Source organism: Rana temporaria, chromosome 1 (genome assembly GCF_905171775.1).
Source record: "Rana temporaria chromosome 1, aRanTem1.1, whole genome shotgun sequence".
NCBI lineage: Eukaryota > Metazoa > Chordata > Amphibia > Anura > Ranidae > Rana > Rana temporaria.
Genome location: NC_053489.1, coordinates 360,592,864 through 360,615,237, shown reverse-complemented (window position 1 = coordinate 360,615,237; position 22,374 = coordinate 360,592,864). Strand labels below are relative to the sequence as shown.

General features: G+C 43.4%; 1 protein-coding gene across 4 annotated transcripts in view; it reads left to right on the top strand.

The window, feature by feature from the left end:
- The first annotated feature begins 3,489 nt into the window (after positions 1–3,489).
- Positions 3,490–22,374, top strand: part of MIER2 (MIER family member 2) — an 85,338-nt gene continuing 66,453 nt past the window's right edge. The window contains exons 1-6 of one of the 4 annotated variants that reach the window (XM_040321939.1): positions 3,510–3,677; positions 4,469–4,634; positions 6,681–6,827; positions 12,082–12,198; positions 12,282–12,366; positions 14,716–14,756. In XM_040321939.1, coding sequence (XP_040177873.1) covers positions 12,309–12,366; positions 14,716–14,756 — 99 coding nt within the window. In that variant the 5' untranslated portion in view covers positions 3,510–3,677; positions 4,469–4,634; positions 6,681–6,827; positions 12,082–12,198; positions 12,282–12,308. Of the gene's footprint in view, positions 3,678–3,716; positions 3,918–4,468; positions 4,635–6,680; positions 6,828–12,081; positions 12,199–12,281; positions 12,367–14,715; positions 14,757–22,374 lie in introns of those variants that run through there. The other 3 variants (XM_040321922.1, XM_040321914.1, XM_040321930.1) reach the window with 3 other exon arrangements.

Genomic DNA, 22,374 nt, shown 5'->3' with positions numbered 1-22,374 from the left:
ACTTTCTTCCATGTGAGTGGATATTGTTTTTAGAATAAATTGTTTTTGATATATACTCAGAGGCGTCTTTCTCCTAGTTTTTCTGGAACCTGCTTCTGGTCCCCGTGGTGGCAGCCCTGATAGACTCACCTATTTTCTCCCCTGCACTTGCCGTTGGACTATTACGGACTACATAGTGTCATTTTGAGGTATCTAAGCATTGCGCCTTTTTACTTATAAAATTAAATTACACACAGGTGGACTTTATTTACTTATTAGGTGACTTCTGGAGGCAATTGCTTCCACTAGAGTTTAGTTAAGGGTATCAGAGGGGGCTAAATACACATTTGGAAAACCATTTATCATTTTACTTCCACTTCACAATTATGTGCCACTTTGGTTTGGCCTATCACATACAATCCCATTAAAATAGTTTTGTTTTTGATTGTAACATGACAAAATTTGGAAAATTTTCAAGGGGTATGGATACTTTTTTAAGGCACTGTATATCACGATTAAGGCCAGGTTCACACTGGTATGACACTGCTGTCATCCTACTTTGCCTGCAACATCGGTCCTACATGGGTCCTACTTTGGTCCCACTTCCATCCAACTTGAATGAACAGGATAAGATTTTGCTTTGATTTTGCGATACTCTGACATGTCATTTGACCCATCAAAAACATCCCAGTGTGACATAAATTTATTTTGCTGCTGTAATCACCATGTCGTATGTCACAAGTCAGATGGTTAGGACAAGGATCTGCCTTCAATGATATTCAATAGGCTGAAGTCGGACCAAAGTAGTACAGGAACCTTTTCCAAAGTCGGACCGACTTGTGTCAGAACAGTTAAGACAGCTATCATAGTGAATCATTGATTTACACATGTCATGTGACATGTGCTCCCAAAGCGTATTTCATTCCAGTGAATATGTTATTAGATTTTTACTCCAGGAGTATATAATGAGTTTGGCAATTCTAAAGAAATGCTTAAATAATGCATTAACCACTTAACGCCCGCCGCACGCCTATTTACGTCCACAGAATGGCACGTACAGGCAGATGGGCGTATATATACGTCCCTGCCTTCTAGCGGGTCGGGGGTCCGATCGGGACCCCCTCCGCTGCGTGCGGCGGGCGGCTTACCTCGGGGAGCAATCCAGGACGACGGCGCGGCTATTCGTTTATAGCCGCCCCGTCGCGATCGCTCCCCGGAGCTGAAGAACGGGGAGAGCCGAATGTAAACACGGCTTCCCCGTGCTTCACTGTGGCGGCTGCATCGATCGTGTGATCCCTTTTATAGGGAGACTCGATCGATGACGTCAGTCCTACAGCCACACCCCCCTACAGTTGTAAACACACACTAGGTGAAGCCTAACTCCTACAGCGCCCCCTGTGGTTAACTCCCAAACTCCAACTGTCATTTTCACAATAAACAATGCAATTTAAATGCATTTTTTGCTGTAAAAATTACAATGGTCCCAAAAATGTGTCAAAATTGTCCGAAGTGTCCGCCATAATGTCGCAGTCACGAAAAAAAATCGCTACAATAGTAGTAGAAAAAAAAAATTATAAAAATGCAATAAAACTATCCCCTATTTTGTAAACGCTATAAATTTTGCGCAAACCAATCGATAAACACTTATTGCGATTTTTTTTACCAAAAATAGGTAGAAGAATACGTATCGGCCTAAACTGAGGAAAAAAATAATTTATATATGTTTTTGGGGGATATTTATTATAGCAAAAAGTAAAAAATATTGAATTTTTTTCAAAATTGTCGCTTTATTTTTGTTTATAGCGCAAAAAATTAAAACCGCAGAGGTGATCAAATACCACCAAAAGAAAGCTCTATTTGTGGGGAAAAAAGGACGCCAATTTTGTTTGGGAGCCCCGTCGCACGACCGCGCAATTGTCTGTTAAAGCGACGCAGTGCCGAATTGCAAAACCTGGCCTGGGCATTTAGCAACAAAATGGTCCGGGGCTTAAGTGGTTAAAATGTAACTTAACCCATTAGATTTTAGTTGACAAAAATCTACTAGAGATTTTAGTCGACTAATATACGAATATAACTAAAACAATTCAGATGACTAAAATGTGACTAAAACTAAAACAATTCAGATAACTAAAATATGACTAAAACTAAAACAGCATTTTAGTCAAAACCCTAAAACTAAATCGAAATTTGCTGGCAAAATTAACACTGCGTGTTAGTCCTGACCTCAGCCCAATAGGATGAATTAGAGTGGAGATTGCGAGCCAGGCCTTCTCGTTCATTATCAGTTCCTGACCTCTGAAATGTGCTTCTGGAAGAATAGTCAAACATTTCCATAGACACACTCCTAACCTTGTGGACAGTCTTCCCAGAAGAGTTGAAGCTGTTATAGCTGCAAAGTGTGGGCCAACTCAATATTGAACCCTATGGACTTAAGCCTGGTACACACGATCGGATTTTCATTGGACAAAGCGATGGACTTTTGTCCAAAGGGCATTGGCCAAGAATTTGTCTTGCATATAAACGGCAAAGAATTGTCGGGCAACAAACACTACGTGTTTTTTCAGCTCTTTAGCTCCACCCTTTGGGCACCTTCTGCTAATTTTGGTTAGCATTGCTTTCAAGCATGCGTGTTTGTACTTTGGAACACACGATCGGGAAATCCGACAACAGATAATTGTTTGCGGACAATTTTAAAGCCTGCCATCCAACAATTGTCCGATAGAGCATACAAACGTTCTGATTTTCCGCCAACAGGCTGTCATCACACAATCCCTGTCGGAAAATCCGATTGTGTGTACGAGGCTTAAGACTGGGAGGCCATTAAAGCGGAGGTCCACCCGATTTTTTTTTTTTTTAAGGCCAGCGGCTACAAAATGGACACTTACCTGTCCAGTGCGCCCGCAATGTCAGCAGACAAGGCTGAGCATTTGATCGGTCCTCGGCTGCTCGGTGAGGGAATCAGGAAGTGAAGCCTTATGGCTTCACTGCCCAATTCCCTTCTGCGCATGCGCGAGTATCGTGGCGCGCCGTCACTGGTCCCCGCTCTCTCCTGGGAACAGTGTTTCCCAGAAGACAGCAGGGGGGCTTCGGTGAGGTGAAGGGGCAGAGTCAGAACCTGGAAGTGGTGCACCACAGGAGGGGAGGGATCCAAAATTCATGTGCGTGTAAAGGCAGGCGTTCCGATACTTTTGGTAACATAGTGTAGGTGCTGTGGTCTCATTTTGCTCCCATTCTGGATGTAATTATTCTAGTCATTTGTGTTTGGGTATGGAGTATACAATGGCATGACTCTTGTGGCCATGAATCAGTTGTGTAGGTAACCCTCCAACAGCCCATTCTTGGCACAGGAAAACAAGCATCCTCCGTTATCCAACGACGACAGCGGAATGACGTGCGCTCCTACGAGCCAGGCCCCTCCATAGTTTCACACTTGTGCGCCCACCACCAACTCCCACCTTCTAGTACTAATTACGAAGTATGGACCGGCTCATGCGCGTCACGTGACCGCCCTACCTGAGGCACGCCCCCTCCTTCCGCCCAGTTGCCAATCGTTGTTCGCCGCTCACATCCGGGCCACGCTGCTCCTCCTGCTCCGGTACTCGGCGGCTGGAGGTAACCGGGTACAGGGTGTGGCACGACCGGGGCTAGCTCCGCCCGGAGGGGACCCTGCGGGGAGGGCGCAGCGCTAAAATGCCAAGGTATGCGGCGGAAGTTTGCGCCTGTATGAAGGCGAGAGAGCGGGGCGTGTGGAGGGGAATGTGAGGGGCTGCGGCGCATGAAAGACTAGACATCCTATGTACACGTCATTAGTTCTGTATAGGAAGCCTGCAGCCCCCAATAAAACCTTCTATATGCATGGGCTGCAATGGCAGCCTTGTTCTGACACAAAACCTATACCAACTAAGAAGAGCAACTCCTGGTCGTCAATAACCTCTATGGTAGGAAATAAAAGAATAAAAACTGAGGCGAAAGCACTTTATGTACTTCACCAGACACACAGCTCTGTGTTCTTTTCTTCCCAAAGCAGTAAAAAGTGCCCTCAGACCCCCACACACAATAGTCCGCTTCCTCTCATTCTTCTACAAGTACAAGTTACAGCGGCACAAGTTTGATTTATCCTTTTCCTCAAGTACATTGCTTTTATTTCTTCCATACTTTAGCTTCAATTGACGTATACAGCAAGTAATTTACGTTTAATGGGCTATGTTTTTTTATTTATTCTTTCAGCTAATTGCTGTAACAAATTAACCAGAATGGAATGCATGTTGCCATAAATAGAAGGAGTTTGGTATTAATGGAATTTTTGCCGGAGGAGCACGCGATTGTCATACCTGGATTTATATACTTTATAAGTGGCAGAGACGAGTAGTTCGCCAGACTTTTTACCTAAGATGTCTATTGATTTTTATGGAATTTGTGCAACAATAAGACCAGGGCTGGGAGAATAATTGTCTTGGAGTAAAAATGTGTTCGTTCTGTGTGGTTTTAGGGACACCCGCTGGACACATATTGTACTGCGTTGCCTGCTTCAAGTTCAGTTGCAACCTTTGCCTGCTTTATAGCCTTCAGTGGTCCACTGGATAAAGGGGCTAAGAATAGCTGAGATCCTGGCGCAGGAGGAGCAAGAACCATCCTGGGTCACTGGGGACGTAGAGGTAAGAGATATAAATGTGTTCAGGCAAATAGAACACACAATTTAAGCCAGCGCTGCATAAATATATAGCATATATAGGTTGACCTGATGTAAAGCGCTGCGCAAACTGTTGGCGCTATATAAATCCTGTATAATAATAATTTACTAAAGGAAAATATACTGTGCACAGCAAGTTGCTCTAGATCAGAGGTCTCAAACTGGTGGCCCTCCAGCCGTTGCGAAACTGCAAGTCCCATCATGCCTTTGGGCAGGGTTTGACAAATTTGCTTGGAATCTAGGAGCCAGGTAAAAAAGTTAGGAGCCAAAAAACGCACCCCGTCCCATTTGTCGCCATTCCACGAGCGGACGCAATTTTGAAGCGTGACATGTTGGGTATCAATTTACTCAGCGTAACATTATCTTTCACAATATAAAAAAAATTGGGCTAACTTTACTGTTGTCTTATTTTTTTATTAAAAAAAGTGTAATTTTCCCCCCAAAAATACGGTGTGACAGAAAGTGTTGCAAAAACCACCATTTTATTCTCTAGGGTGCTGTTTTTTGCTACTTGTAATGTAACCTGTAATGCCAACAGCCACCACAAGATGGCGCGAGATCACAGAAGGAAGCTGAGGCCTTCTGCAGGCCTCAGCTTCCTTCTGTGAAGGCCGCGAAGCCGCAGCCTCTCAGCTTCCTTCTGTGAAGGTCGCAAAGCCGCGGCCTCAATTACCGGGCGGTAATTGAGGCCGCAGCTTTGCGGCCTTCTGCAAGCCTCAGCTTCCTTCTGTGAAGGCCGCAAAGCAGTGGTAATTGACACCGCGGCTTTGCGGCCCTCTGCAGGCCTCAGCTTCCTTCTGTGAAGGCCGCGGCCTCAATTACCGTGTTCGCGCCCCACGCCGGCCGGTAATTGAGGCCAAAGCTTTGCAGCCTTCTGCAGCCCTAAGCTTCCCCAGGCGCCAGGTCACAATTTCTTGTCGCAATTGCGACCGGGCGCCCAGATTTTGTCGAGGTCTGCCTTTGGGAGTCATGTCGTTTTGTAACAGCTGGATTGCCACCAGTTTGAGACCCCTGCTCTAGATCTATAAGTGAGGCTTTACTTAATTTGCCACGCTCTGGAGCAACTGCACTCTCAGTGCATAGTATATTTGCTTATAGTAGATCAACCTCCATATGGGTGTTATGAAAGACAAATCCACTTTGCACTACAAGTTTTTGAAGTGCAGTCACTGTAGATCCGAGGGGGACATTCAAGGAAAATAAACGGTATTTTAGCTTGCACATGATTGGATGATGAAATCAACAGAACTTCCACTCATTTTAAAGCTTCCCCTCAGAATAACAGCAATCTACAGTGATTGCGCTTTCAAGTGCACTTTCAAGGGGGTTATTTATGAAAGGCAAATCCACTTTGCACTTGGAAGTGCAGTCGCTGTAGATCTGAGGGGAAGATCTGAAATGAGGGGAAGCTTCTGCTGATTTTATCATCCAATCATGTTCAAGCTAAAATACTGTGTTTTTTTTTTTTGTTTTGGTTTTTTATTCTCCTTGCATGTCCCCCTTAGATCTACAGCGACTGCACTTGAAAGTACACTTGTAGTGCAAACTGGATTTGCCTTTCGTAAATAACCCCCTGTGTGTTTGTGTGTGTGTGTGTGTGTGTGTATGTATGTATGTATGTGTGTGTGTATGTGTGTGTGTATGTGTGTGTGTGTGTGTGTGTGTGTGTGTATATATATATATTATATATATATATATATATATGTGTATATATATGTGTGTATATATATATATATATATATATATATATATATATATATATATATATATATATATATATATATATATATATATATATATTATATATATATATATATGTATGTATGTGTGTGTATATATATGTGTGTGTATGTGTGTGTGTATATATAATATAGTGTGTGTGTGTGTGTGTGTGTGTGTATGTATGTATATGTATATATATATATATATATATATATATATATATATATATAAATTAGTGTGTTGGTGAATTCAAAGTATTCAGACACCTTTCACTTTTTTTATGTTGCAGCACTTTTGGGGAGCGAGTACCCGATTTTGACTAGTTCCCACTTCCACTCCAATCATCTAGGCGTTCGAAATGCATCCCTCCCTGCAGTTTTCTGGGACACGTGACAGGCCCCAGAAGACTACAGAACCATTCACAATTGCGCAATAGGTATACGGCTGTTAAGCCACAAGCTGTCATAGCTGGATGCCCACAGTTTTTTTTTTAAAACCTGGTCCCCCGGCAGCCTTACATCGTAATATACTAGTATGCACTGCATACTAGTACATTATGACAGACTTGCCTACAAACGCAGCCCTCCGGTACTGCGCTTTTATCGCTTACCCTTGTCTCCAGTAAGGGTGAGCTCTGGCGTGTTTGCAAAGCCCACGTGCAGAGCCCGCCAGGAAGTCGGCACTGTGCTGCGCTAATCGCAGGCAGGAAATGTCTCACTGCCTGTGATTAGCACAGCGTAGTGCCGACTTCCTGGCGGGCTCTGCACATGGGCTTTGCGAACACGCCGGAGCTCATCCTTACTGGAGACAAGGGAAAGTGATGAGAGTGCAGTGCGTTTGTAGGCAAGTCTGTCATAATGTACTCATCCTTAGTCTCCAGCAGCTTTCATCTTCGTCTGGTGTTTCTTCCGGGGTTTGTGATCTTTGGCCCCTTGATAGGCTGTGCAGGGGTGACATCACTCCCACGCATGTGCATAGGAGTCACATCGCATCGGCACACAGAGCGCATTTACAACTCAGTTTTTGATGATTTCCAGTACGATTCTGATGCATTATTCCTTTTTTTTTCTTCATCCTAAATCAGGTCATGTGTACCAGTGCGTTTTTGTTGCGCTTGAGCACAGTGAGCATAAGTTTTTAATAGATGTATCGAAATACAAATACACCAATTTCCGTTCAGGTCCTAAATCGCTTTCATATATACAGTGGGTAATATTGAACAAGTCACCATTTTTCTAGGTAAATATATTTCTAAAGGTGCTATTGACATGAAATTTTCACCACATGTCGGTAACAACCCATGCAATCCATACATACAAACCTAAACAAATACATTAAAAAATGTATCTACAGGGTGTCCCCGACTTACGAACGCCTGAGTTATGAACTTCTAGTTGCGAACCGGGCGCTGCGGGGACCCTCTGCTATTTTCCGCGGACCGTCTGCTGTTCTGCGCGGCCAGACGGAGCCTCTGGAAATGTCCGTAATTGGCCGCGCATGTGCAGAATGGCATTCAACGGAACATCAGAAATGTCCGTAATTTCCGGTCTGCGCATGCGCGGCCGACTTACGAACATTTCCGAGCTACGAACAGGAGGAAAGTTCCTAATGGGTTCGTAACCCGGGGACCCCCTGTATATGTAATAAAGGTAAAAGGTGCAAAACGGCATGGAAAGCCAAGACACCAGCTGAAATCTATCAGTAATTAGAAAGTAATCCTGCATTTTGTCAGTGCAAATTAATAGCTGGTTCAGTCTCAACTGATGGCCTATAAAAAGGTGTCTCATTACCAAGGTGTCACACAAGAAACATCTCATGATGGTTAAAAGCAAAATAGCTCTTAAGACCTTTGCAACCTTTTTGTTGCAAAACATACTGAAGGCATTGGTTACAAAAGGATTTCTAAACTTCTGAATGTTCCAGTGAGCACTGTTGGGGCCATAAAATTTAAAGTGGAAAGAACATCATTTCACCATAAACCGGCCACGACCAGGTGCTCCTCGCAAGATTTCTGACAGAGGAGTGAAAAGAATTATCAGAAGAGTTATCCAAGACCCCAGGACCACTTGTGGAGAGCTTCAGAAAGATCTGGAATTAGCAGGTACAATTGGTTCAAAGAAAACAATAAGTAATGCGCTCAACCGCCATGGCCTGTATGCACACTCACCACGCAAGACTCCATTGCTGAACAAAATGCATGTTGAAGCTCATTTAAAGTTTGCTGCACAACATTTAGATAAGAATATAGTCTGGTCAGGTGAGGCCAAAATGTAACTGTTTGGAGGTCAAATGGCACTGCACGTCACCCCAAAAACGGCCCCATACCAACAGTGAAGTTTGGATGTGGGAACATTATGGTGTGGGGCTGTTTTTCAGAATACGGTACTGGCACATTTCATGTCATTAAAGGAAGGATAAATGGAAAAAACATATAAAGAATTTCTTGATAAAAATCTGCTGCCATCTACCAGGATGATGAAGATGAAATGAGGGTGGACATTTCAGCAGGACAATGATCACAAAGCCAAGGAAACTCTCAAGCGTTTTCAAAGAAAGAAAAAAAATCTGCTAAAATGGGCTGCTAGCCTTGACTTGAATCTAATAGAAAATCTATGGAACGAACTAAAGATCAGAATTCATAGAAGAGGCCCACAGAACCTTTAAGATTTGAAGACTGTGTGGAAGAAATGGCCAAAATCACACCTGAAAATGAATGGGACTAGTTTCTCCATACAGGAGGCGTCTTGAAGCTGTCATTACCAACAAAGGATTTTGTACAAAGTATTAAATACATTTCAGTTAGCGTGTTCAATACTTTTTTCCTGTGTGATTCCATTTTATTACACAGAACTTTATTTCTGAACTTATTTGTTTTGGTTTCTTTATATGGATTCTTACCAACGTGGTAATAATTTCATGTCAATAACACCTTTGGAAATACACTATATTGTCAAAAGTATTGAGACACCTTCCTTTACATGCGCATGAATTTTAATGGCATCTTAGTCCGTAGGGTTCAATATTGAGTTGGTCCACCATTTGCACCTATAACAGCTTCAGCTCTTCTAGGAAGACTGTCCACAAGCTTTTGGAGTGTCTATGGGAATGTTTGAACATTCTTGCAGAAGCGCATTTCTGAGGTAAGGCACTGATGTTGGAGGAGAAGCCCTGGTTTGCAGTCTCCGCTGTAATTCATCACAAAGGTGTTAAATCGGGTTGAGGTCAGGACTCTGTGCAGGCCAGTCAAGTTCCTCCCCCTCAAACTTGCTAATCAATGTCTTTATGGACCTTGTTTGTGCACTGGTGCACAGTCATATTGGAACAGGAAGGGGCCATCCCCAAGCTATTCCCACAAGGTTGGGAGCATGAAATTGCCCACAATGTCTTGGTATGCTGAGTTTTTTTTCACTGGAACTAAGGGGCCAAGTCCCAGCCCCGCCCCTAAAAAACAACCAAACACCATAATCCCCCCTCCACCAAATTTCTTGGACCAGTGCACAAAGCAAGGTGCATAAAAACATGGATGAACAAGTTTGGGGTGGAGGAACATAACTGGCCTGCCTGTTGAGTCCTGACCTCAACCCGATAGAACACCTTTGGAATAAATTAGAACATTGACTGTGAGCCAGGCCTTCTTGTCCAACATCAGTACTTGACCTCAGAAATGCGCTTCTGGAATAATGGTCAAATATTGCCACAGACGCACTCTTAACCTTGTGGACAGTCTTCCGAGAAGCGTTGAAGCTGTTATAATGTAAAGGGTGGGCCAACTCAATATCGATCCCTACGGACTAAGACTGGGATGCCATTAACGTTTGTGTGTGTGTGTAAAGGCTGTCATCCCAATACTTTTGACAATATAGTGTGTATTTATCTATAAAAATCGTGATGTGTTCAATACTTATTTTACCCGCTGTGTGTGTGTGTTGCACATGAGTTACTAAAGAGGTGTAACCACGTATTAACCCTTACATATAACAAACTGTTGTGTATAAAAAGGGGGATTCTTAGTTTGCATATACTGCAATACATGTTCCAGCCAGCCAACCATGTCACAATTCCTCTCTGGCCAGTCCCTACTCCTTTACCTGCTGTCCACCCTCCAAAAAAAATATATACCTGCCGATAAATACGGTATATATAAAATCAAGCCGTGCAAGGACCCCAAATTTGACTTGGTATAATCCTTTTGCAGTCAATGTGCAGTAAAGCTTAGACTGGGTGTGGAAGAAGCAGCATACTGAGCTAATCAATTGTTCTGCAATGCTAGAAGCATGCCAAAAGACGGCAAAAGCGGATACATTTAGGTGGCTGTAATGGCTGAAGGTTTACCTTATTATCTCTGCATTAAAGGAGTTGTAAAGGAATTTTCTTTTTTGCTGAAATGACTGTTTACAGGGTATAGAGACATAATAGTTAACTGATTCATTTTAGAAATGATTAAAAATAGATAAAAATCAATCATTTAATGTACCTGTAGTTTCTAGTTTCGTCTTTGCATGTTTCCTGCTTCTGTGATGTACAGAGCCACAGAGCCAATAAAGGGCAGTGATGGTTTGGAAAACGAAACTGGTGCTGTGGGGTTTTAGACACACAGTAATCACACCTCCTTGATTAGTGACCACAGAGAGAAAGCTCCCAGTACTGTGGTTATCAGGAAACAGACAACCAGGAAGTGTGGAGATCAGAGAAGAATTACAGCAACTTGAGAGCAAAAACTAACAATAAGGACATGAAAACAGCACTGCATTAAGGTTAAGGAAGCTATTAAGATAAATAAAATATTTCCTTTACAAACCCTTTAAGGTTAAAAAAAACTTTGTCTGCTCTCCCCTGCACCTAAAATACTTACTTGAGTATGACGTGTTTGTTATTTAAAAGAAAAAAAAGGTAAACTTTACATTTACTTTAAAGGAGTTGTAAAGGAAAACATTTTTTTGCCTAAAATTATTGTCTGCAAGGTAGACAGACAGAATAGTGTAATGATTCTGTTAAAAAACGAGTAAATACCTATTAAATTCCTTCATCTATATCACCTCCGGCGTTCTAGTTTCTGTTCTCTCATTCACTTCCTGGTTTGCGGCGCTCGTTCATGTAAGAACTACATTTCCCAGTATGAATTGCGGCACGCCCAGTAATTCACACCTCCTTGAAGTCTCTAACACGTAGAGAGCGTTCTGCCGCACAGATGTAGTTCCCAGGAGGGGGTGAGCACGTTACTCACCACCGCAGTAAAGCCTCCTATCTCGGTGGTGAGTAAAAATCAGACAAGCAGAAGTGAACAGAACAGAGAAGAAATAGAGAAACTTCTGAGCAAAAAACGAACAATGAGGAATGTCTGCAGGTAAAGGATGCTTATTATGAAAAAAACATTTTTCCTTTACAACCCCTTTTAAGCTCCTCAGTCTGCTGCTTCTCTGTTCACTGTCAGAGGGTGGGGGGACCTAGTGCTACCTAACTACAGATCTCCTCCCCTGCCCAAAAAAGCTGTGTGGTGAGGCAGAGCTGTCTACATCTCAAACTATATGGACAGAACTACAAATCCTTTGTCATGTAAAACGGCTCCCTTATATTTATTTCATCTGTGTATTTAGATGTTTGGAGTTAAGCTTTAGTTCGTCAGCTCTTTTCTGGGCTGATGGTGTTATACGACAGGTATCTGATAGTTTTTTTCCTTGTTTGATGAGTAGGAAGAGGAGCTGGCTGTCCAAGATTTATTAGCATTTTACGGCTATGAAGCATCAGACCCTTTACCAGAAAATGATGTAGAGAGTAGTGAATCTGAACGTACACAGCCTTTATTTCAGGTAAGAAATACCAACGTACATATAAAAATGCACTGCTTTTAATTAGATATAGGATACAATTGCCTTATATTTTCATTGCACAGGTACAAATATCAGCTGAAACTGAACCGATGTCTCCTTCTTTGGCTTCTGGAGGGTCTGCTGATCTCTCTCCTCGTTTGGCAGATTGTAAGTATATATGAAAGAGGGGTTATTTTTGTCTATTGAGGTACACAGAATGATAGTAACTAACCTATGGTTTTACTGCTGCCCACGGGAGAAGTGGACACTAGGCACATGGTAAACTGAAGGCACTAAGGGGTTTTGCCCCTCCCAATTTAGTCCAGCTCACTTTTGCTTAGTGGTCTTAGAAGAATGGTTGGTTGTCTTTATTTTTGCTACTTTTTTTTGCTATGATTAGAAGATGTTTCTACTATCAACAGCTACTGGTAGATTAAAGCTGGATAATAGCAAAGGGCTCTGCTATTCAGGTCAGGCCAGTATATATGGTGATTCCTTGTGGAGTTATCGGGACAAGAACTGAGTTTTCCTGTCCCCTTCTCCAAAAACTTTCTGTCGTGACTAGCAGGCTATAGAACGTGTAAAGGTGCTTCATCTGTTTTGTTTCTGAATGTTTGATATTTGACAGGCCAGTTTTTGAAGGTGTTAGGAAATCTCCTTTTAGGCAGTAGCCTTGCTTGTATATTTTTATGTAGTTTCTAAGTTGGTCACCCACATGGGAGAACCCTTCACTTTATTTTAATTCTAGAGGCATACTCTCTGGTGGATTAGCACTGTTTAACCAGTTTGCCTCTAGAGCAATATTTAGCATAATTAATCATATTTTCAGGGAAAAATACACTAAAAACAAATTTTAGTGGAAACCAGCACAAAGTCTTAAAATTACCTAAAAATCTCCATATGCAACACTTTTAAAGACTTTACTGATCATCAGTCTAGAGTTATTCTTGGACTATTTTCTTATATATTTTTTTTAAACCTTTTTTTTTTTTTTTATTTTTTTTTTTCCATTTAACATTACTCTTATCACAAGTGCCTAACAAGCCCCCTATGTGATGGCATTGGGCATGTGACAGGTGCTCTGTATAGATACAATGTCTCCCATGCCCTCCAATGCAGCTGATCAAGAACAGATCATGCTTGATTGCCTGTTTCCTCAGCTACACAAGCTAGGGAATGACAACTCTGAAACACTCAGAATTGAGCACTTCCATCTTCATAAACTGCCGAAGAGATCGGGAACAGAGGTCCTGCTCTGCTTGATCGCAGCAAGGATCATGGCTGTACTGTCTTGAGATAGCGAGGCTGACTCCTCCTTCCCGGGACCCATCCCCATTTCAGCCAACAAGGCCCGCAGTTGTCCGACCAGTATGGGATCTGACTGCGGTGAAGGGGGCTGCGGTAGCAAGTAGCGAGTCCTGGAAGATCGCAGTCCAGGCAGGCAGTCGGTGGTCACCAGCTGTCCCCCCACTTTTCAACAAACACCCAGGCAGAGACAGTGCAGTAAGGATGATAGGCTGGGGGTACCAGGTAGAGAAGGCCCAAGGCAAAGGTGCAGAGGCAGAAGAAATCTGTGTTTTTTGCCTTCCTCTGGATCATTTGTGGGTATAGGATAGTGTATATGCAGGTTTTCTATTACATTTTAATTGTGTGGACTAGTGTCTTTTTTTCAACGTGACTATGTTACTGTGATGTGTTTCGTCCTTATGACTTTGTCCAGGGGATCCCTGTATGTGACAGTGGTTTCACCGAACGTGACGTACCAGGAGCTGGTGAGAGATGTGACTGAGCAGAAGCTTCCTGGTGTATACTTGCCTAATATCGCTGACTTTACAAATTAACCCGATGGGATGGAGTAATGTGCTTCTATTGTTTTATACGTTGTAGGCAGTTTCTTGGCTTTTAATAAAAGTGAGTGTTTTATTGTTTTACACCATTGGAGCCATTTGGCTCTCATTTTTACATCTGGTAGACCCATTTTTGCTGTACTTGCTTGGAGTGGATTGACCAGGTGATAAACAGTGACCTGCCATTATACATAAAGCGCAATTTTGACAATCCTATACAAGAGAGGCATGGCTATCTGGTGAGTCTCTGCCTGTTGGGGAGAGGTGTGAGCATTGAAGCACTTGGTGGACTTCATGGAAACTTCTGTTTTAATTTCACCAAGGTTTTGAAAAATGTGTTTATATATTTGATTTTTTTTTTCACTTGTGTTTTGGGAAGAATTGGTGTATCTCTTTTTATGTTGGATTTTTTTATTAATTATACAATTCATTTGTTTGATGATATGTAATGTTATGTGAAAAGAAAATTTTTAAATCTGAAATCCTAGCCACCGGTGTTGCCCTTTCCTTATAAATTTACAACAAACCGAAGCTGAATTTTGTATGTTTTTATACAAGGGGAAACAAATTAATATTTTGAGAAATATAGGGTTGCATTTAATACCAACTTGTTAATGAAACTATTGCAAACATTTTCTGTCAAATTTAATGTATGTTCATTTTTTAACAGCTCCTGAGGACTGGACAGTGGAGTGTGAGATCACGTCTGAGGTAAGGACTTTATTTCTTCAAGAATGTAAGTTTTAGAAATGGTGATGGACTTCATCCTATGTTTGCTGCTATAACAGTTTACCACATTTAGGAAAATGTATAATCTGTTATATTCAGTCACACTTTGGTTAGATCTTGACATAAAACTTACTGTATAGTGTAAAAAAAGAAACCAGTGTCCCCAAACATGTCTGGCCTCTAATCTTTCTTTAATAGTTACACTTACCATAATACCTATTTATTCCCTTTCTAAATCGTAGCACCTAACCTCCTTATAAAATGTAACTCTTAAAGCTGAAGTTTAAGTACAGCTTTTTTTTGCATACTGGTCTGTTTTGGACCAATGTAAATATGCGTGTTTCATACCTGGTCAATCCTCACAGAAGCTGCCAATCACTGAAGTAAGCACCATTCTGCAGCAACAGCAGATTGCTGTTTAATTTCTGAGTTTTGTGCCAAGCAGTAGCCGTGCTGCTCAGTGAACACATGAGGTTGCTTGCTTGGAAGGGGCGCAATTCAAAGAACACTTTACATTTCTCAATGAATGATAACTAACCAACAAACGGAAAAGGAAAAAAAAAACAGGTGTTCAGCCCAAGTGTAATGATGATGTAAAAGTGAGGAAAGGAGGATTGGGCTATGTTCAGGTATATGTGCGGTTTCCAATATGGAGATGACTCAAAAAATGCAAAATAAAAAGTCCTCATACAAAGTAACAATATAAAAGCATTAAAAACTATTTACAAGTAAAATTTTGTCACGAATACACTGTGCACTATTCAACAACATCTCATTGTGTTTAAACTGAGTCCATACGTCCAGATCGCATGAGGGAGGAGCTCCATAGATATATGAGAGCACAGAGTGAAATCCAGCGCAATACACCTAGTGCAGTATGTAAAACAAATGAATGAGATGCACTCACAACATTGGGTGAAATGAAGCCATGTAATCCACAGCTGTCAAGGGGCTTCAGGTCACTCAATCCACATACAGGTACATGTGTGCTGTGGAAACCTGGCCAGACTGCTGTGAAAGCCTGGAGAGACACTGGCCTGTGCAGAGAGAACCTCTGGCTGCTGTAAAATGGGAACTAACCCATTGGAATGATGTAGGAAGTTAGTATATGCCAAGGAGAGTCTTGAAACTTGTTTTATGGGAACAATCCCCTTTCATCAGCCTACTGCTAGGAGTACCAGTGACCTTATTTGTAAGTCTCTGCATTAATTATGAGCAGCTGTATAGTGGCCATATTAATCAAACCAGCAAAAAATAATGCCTTTGCAGAGCAACCATAGACATATGCTGTAGTGCACCTATAAACCATAATCATAATTCAGGACCATGAAAAAATCATTAAACAAATTGATTTTATTTAAAAATATATAAAAAGCTTGGCGCTAACTCAAAACAAATCTAGAAATAAACAATAATTTGGTGCATAATAAATAACCCACAAAAAATCAATATAGTGAAACAAAAGGATGAAAGACACCAAAAGATATCCAAACACCAAAAAAGAAAGTCTGTGTAGTGACAGGTAATCTTGGTTATCCATGCTCCACCATCGCGTGTGAGAGAAATACACAATCGCCAGATAACTAAGTATAATAAGACTCATAATAATTTAGATCCTTTGGGAAGCGATATGGGTCAGAGGGGGATGATCCTTCACTTAATCTCAATCCTTAGATGTTTCCTTATGCTTGTATGATAATAAGGCTCGGCAAAAGCGAAGAATTTATCATAGGGCAATATGTGTATTAAAACTTGCATTTTTAGGTGCTAATAAGTCAGTACCAACATGTACAGCCAGTAGAACAGGAACACCGTTCCTCCAAGTTGCAGCGAGCGTTCCAACACAACGGAACCAAGCGTACAAAAAGTAACGTCTGTTTAACGACCGCTTGGACTTGACCCGCTCAGGACAACAACTCGGACTTACGACCAGCTCTTCGACATGTGACCGTTCAGACTTACGACCAACTCTCCCGCTTTCCTGACCCACACACAGGACATCATGTCATCACTCTGCATCAGCCTAATTCTTACTCCCGGCCTGCTGTTTTACAGGTATGTACAGTACTGTACTCTGTTCTTCTTAATGCCCCTTCTAGTGTACTGTATACCAGGGCTCAAAATTTCAAGTCCTGAGCTACTAGCCAGACCTCAAGGGTTACTCGTCACCAGTTGCCACACCCAACCCCTACCCTGCCCCGCCCCTAAACACCCCCCATAAATTATCTCATGAAATTACACATTAAATGTTTTATGCAGAATTAAGCAAAATTGTCCGTGTCCATTAATGCAGCCTACCCGTGTCCTCCATTGCAGCCTCGCCCGTGTCCTCCATTGCAGCCTCGCCCGTGTCCTCCAATGCAGCCTCGCCCGTGTCCTCCAATGCAGCCTCGCCCGTGTCCTCCAATGCAGCCTCGCCCGTGTCCTCCAATGCAGCCTCGCCCGTGTCCTCCAATGCAGCCTCGCCCGTGTCCTCCAATGCAGCCTCGCCCGTGTCCTCCAATGCAGCCTCGCCCGTGTCCACCAATGCAGCCTCGCCCGTGTCCACCATGCTGCCTACCTGTGTCCATAATGCAGGGGAACAGAGGAGAGGAAGAGCATTAGCTGGCCAGATGATAAGAGCACAGAGGGACAGCTTTGATTTAAATCTGTGTTCCCGCCGCTCGGCGACACATGCAGCCCGCCCCCTGGCCGGGGAACTTTGATACCTGTCCAATCGTCCCGGGATAAGACAGGTGCTCTGTATCAAATTCCCTGGTACCAGGGGGCGGGACTGTGTGTGACTGCGAGTGCGGGGAACATTTGGCTATTGCAAAGAAAGCCGCTAGTGATGTCCCCCGAGCTCTGAATCATACAGCCGGCTCTCTCCTCTTCCCCTCAAACAAGCGCTGGGTGAAGGACTCCCATACAACCCGCCGGCTGGCAGTGATCGCCCCCCCCCCCCCCCTCTCTCCCAGGCAACCCTTCCTCGCCAGGCCTTTAAAATCCACTCACAAAATGTGAGCAGACGAGTGGATTTTTTGAGGACTGCTGTATACTGTACTGTTTTATGTCCTTATATACACACAGTACTGTGAGCTTGTACTGTATACAGGTATTTCCCACGCCATGTCAGCAAAAAGAAAAAGTGTGCATGCACCTGCAGAAAGTGCTCAGAAAAAAAGAATCTATTGATATGAAAAAATAAGATCTTTAAGCACTATGAGGTTGGAAAGAATTGAAACTTGCACATGGAGTGAAAGAGGCATTGCTGGGGGTATGGATTGACGACCAAATAGAAAAAAAGAATGCCAATGAGTCAAACCAAAGCACACAGTATTTTCGATAATTTGAAAGTGAACAAAGGAGAAGATTCGACTGAAACATTTACAGCAAGCCATGGATGGTTTCAGAGGTTTCGTTGAAGATTCAAACTCCATAATCTGAGTATCAGTGGGGAGGCTGCAAGTGCAGATGTGGAAGCAGGTTAGAAAGCACACACTGCCTGTTTATTATCGTGCAAATAACAAAGCATGGATGACACAGGCTTTATTTGATGACTGGTTCACCAACTCATACCCTCGGTCAAGCGTTGTTAGCAAAAGGGTGTTCCCTTTAAAATTATCCTCCTGCTTGATAATGCCCCAGGCCCCCCTCAGCATCTTGATGATCTGCATCCAGACGTAAAGTTAGTGTAGTGTGCCTAAAAACACAACTGCTATCCTACAACCCATGGATCAGAGAGCAACATTTAAGGCCTATTATTTGCACAGCACCTTTTTCAAAGCTGAAAATTATGAATTTGCCCTTTGGGATTTTTGGAAAGCTTACACCATTTTACACTGCATAAAAAAACCTTGCATCAGCTTGGGAACGAGTAACAAAAGTGTATGCAGGGTATATGTAAAAAATGCATAAAGCGTTTTGTGAACATTAGCGAAGAGTTTGATGAAACGGATGTTGAAGTTATAAACTTAGATGTTGAAGTGACCGTTATTAAAGAATTTGGATTTTTTTGAGGGAGAGCTAAGTAATGAAGATTTAGAGTTGGAAGCACAGCAGCACTTTGAACAGGAAGAGGAAGAAAAGGAGGAACCAATAAAGAGGTACAAAAGAAGTTCACAGTTGGGGTAAGCTGGCATGTTCTCAAAAGTGAATGCAGCTTTATTACAATTGGAGAATATGGACCCAAATGTTGAAAGTTTCTCTAAAGTGGAACGGCGGATGAAAGAACTTATGCAATGTTGTGAAATTTATGACGAAAAAAATTTCATTGCTGAGCACCTTAACATAATTCTTCCTACAAGCTACCCCTACCAGTTCTATCATTTCCTTGTCGTCTTCTCCCTCATCTACAACTTTTGATGACCCTGCTGGTAACTCCAATGATACTGGTCATTTCAATTTCAGTGATGACACCTATGACCCTGAAGCACTATCGTCCTTTGAAGAATTTAATGGCAAAAATACTCTAAATGTCTACTGTACAGTATACGTTAAACTTTTTGAACATTGTACATCATTGTATCCTGTACAGTATTTCTTTATCGTACATCACGGGACACAGAGCGGCATTCATTACTATATGGGTTATATGGAGTACCTTCAGGTGTAGACACTGGCAATCTCAAACAGGAAATGCCCCTCCCTATATAACCCCCTCCCATAGGAGGAGTACCTCAGTTTTTCCGCCAGTGTCTTAGGTGTTAGTCATGGTTTAGCTTGCCTCCACATCCTTGGGATTAGGTGAGCTAACCGGTTCTGTCCAAAAAAGCCTCAGCGCTAAAGTGGTCAGTAACCGGACCCCAAACCCTTGGGGTATAGCCCATAATGCTTTTCTTTTTAGAGAGCTGGACCCTGGGCCCAGAACTTAGAAACCTTTGGGTGCCTAATGTTTCTGTTGCCAGAGTGCTATATGGGCCCAGGACAGTGGATCCTTCATAGGAACCCAGGGCCTGAAGGTCTAGACATCCCCACCGAGATGGGGGAAGATTGGGCCTCTTGCTTGGCAAAGTCCTGCGGCATGGAGCAGGTAAGTGAGGGGAAAACTTGCGGAACTTGGTTCTTAGCAGGTTTTTTCTGGGGGGTCACAGGGGACATGCCTAAAGTTATGCACTGCATCTGGCAAACTAGTCACATATCATAAAGATAGGATGGCTCTATATGTATTATTCCCCATAAGATGTGACCTCCCTTGTAGTGTTGGAAAAGCATTGAGTGGGGCCTGTGTTATATAAAAATATATGTGTGTGTCAGAGAGCTGTGCTTACCTGCAAGCCTCCAGGCGATGCTCCATTCAGTCTTCCTCCTCACGGCCTGCAAAGCAGGCAAAACGCTGACCTCCTCATGGCTGCAGTTTGCTGGAGCAGAGAGGTCCCTTCCTCCCAACCCCACCCCCCCCCCTGTCGGGAGGGGCATTTCCTGTTTGAGATTGCTGGGGGGGAAGGGCGGGTCAGTGGCTTAAGGAAGGGGCGGCCCTTCCTTGTTTGTTCCATATAGCTCATTCAATACTTTGGAACTGAGGAGGAAAGACCAGAACGGCAAGCACGGGGCGCCGAGGACACACAGTGGCCAGAAAGAATATTGCAGTCTTCAGAAAGACTGTTTTCAAGCCTAGGAATAGGCTGTTTCTTTTCCATCTCATAGTTTTTCTTGCAATACTACTCAGGGGGACAGAATGTTTTTTCTTTCCTAGATTTGAAAAAAAAAAAAAAAAAAAGAGAAGTGTCATCTAGGGGAGAGGAAGCATTTTTTATCCCCCAAACAGGTGTTTGGGCATTTAACTATTTATAAGTCCCAGGTACCAATAAGTAGCAGGTGTACCTCGGTATTGTACCATGGCATCAAAAAACAAGGGTACAAGAGGTGGGGATTCCCCCAGAGAGTCTGAGGTCTCGGACAATGCTATGCCGCTGCTTTCCCCACAGGGAGCCTTGGGGCCATCGGGATCTGGGGCTGGAGCTGACGCGGGTCAGTCCAACCCTAAGATGGTCACGGAGGAGGTATTACTCACCTCTTTAAAAGAGATGCAGAAAAGCATGGGTAAAATGATAGCCGCAGCTATGCGGGGCAGTAAGCGGAATAGATCTCCGTCGCCCGAGCGCGGACCCTCAGAAGAGGAGGTCCTTTCCTCAGGGGAATTGGACGACCTCTTGGACAAGGACCAAGTAGGTTCAGGGATCGAAGATCCGGATACAGAGGAGTCTGGGGCAGTCTCCCTGAGGGAGAGCTGGTGGATTCAAGGATTGTCGGACTTGGTCCATAGGGCATTCAACTTGCCAGTACCAGATCTCCAGGTATCGACGGTTTCAGCTTTGGGTTCACTGAGGGCGCCTCAAAGCAATGCTGTGTTTCCGATCCATCCTCTATTAGAGGGAGTTTTGTTCCAAGATTGGAACAAGCCAGATAAGATCTTCTTACCACCTAAGAAGTTCTCTGTCCTATATCCTATGGAAGAAAAATTTTCCAAAAGATGGGCTACTCCTGCAGTGGACGCAGCCATCTCATGTGTTAACAAATCGTTAACATGCCCTGTAGAAAACATACAGGTGTTCAAGGATCCAGTTGATAAGCGCTTGGAAGCACTACTTAAGAACTCCTTCACTACTGCAGGGGCAGTAGTACAGCCAGCTGTGGCTGCGATTGGGGTCGCTCAAGCATTATCGGATCAATTTAAGCAGATGCTTAAACTTATTCCTGCCCAGCAGGCAGAAGAATTTTCGGATGTCCCTAAGGCCATATGTTTTACGGTAGACGCAATCAAGGATTCTATCCAGCAAGCGTCACGTTTATCGTTATCCCTTATCCATATGAGAAGACTCTTATGGTTAAAAAGCTGGGAGGCTGAGCCCCCATGCAAGAAGCTCCTGGTAGGGTTCCCCTTCCATGGAGGACGACTCTTCGGAGAAGACCTAGATAAATACATTCAGACCATTTCAAACGGCAAGAGTACTCTCTTGCCAACTAAGAAGAAGGTTCAGGGGCCTGCGTTTAAACGACAGTATTCCCCTGGGCAGGGGCCCTCTAATGCCAAGCAGTATCGACGGCCTCCTGCAAAAGCAAACTTCGGCTTCAACAGCAAATCACAAGGACAGGCTGTTAGAGGCAAAAGGCAGTGGTTTCGCAAACCAGCAAAACCAGCCCCCAAGCCAACCTTATGAAGGGGCGCCCCCACCCACGAAGGTGGGGGGAAGGCTGCGACTCTTTTCAGAGATTTGGGAAGCCAGCATTCCCGACGAGTGGGTACGGTCTTCCGTGGCCACAGGCTACAAATTAGATTTCCTAAGGTTTCCTCCTCCTCATTTCCAGGAGTCGAGGATTCCAAACGATCCGCCTCGGATTCCGGCCAGCCTGGAACAGGGGCTGGGTTTCTACTCCAACCTATTCATCATCCCCAATGGAGATGTCAGGCCAATTTTGGACCTAAAGATGGTAAATGCATATCTAAAGATCCGCTCATTTCGGATGGAATCCGTGCGGTCAGCAGCTGCCACACTCCAGAAGGACGACTTCATGGCGTCCATAGACATAAAGGATGCCTACCTTCATGTTCCAATTTATCAGCCACATCAAAGATATCTACGCTTCATGGTGGCTTCGCGTCACTTCCAATTCGTGGCGC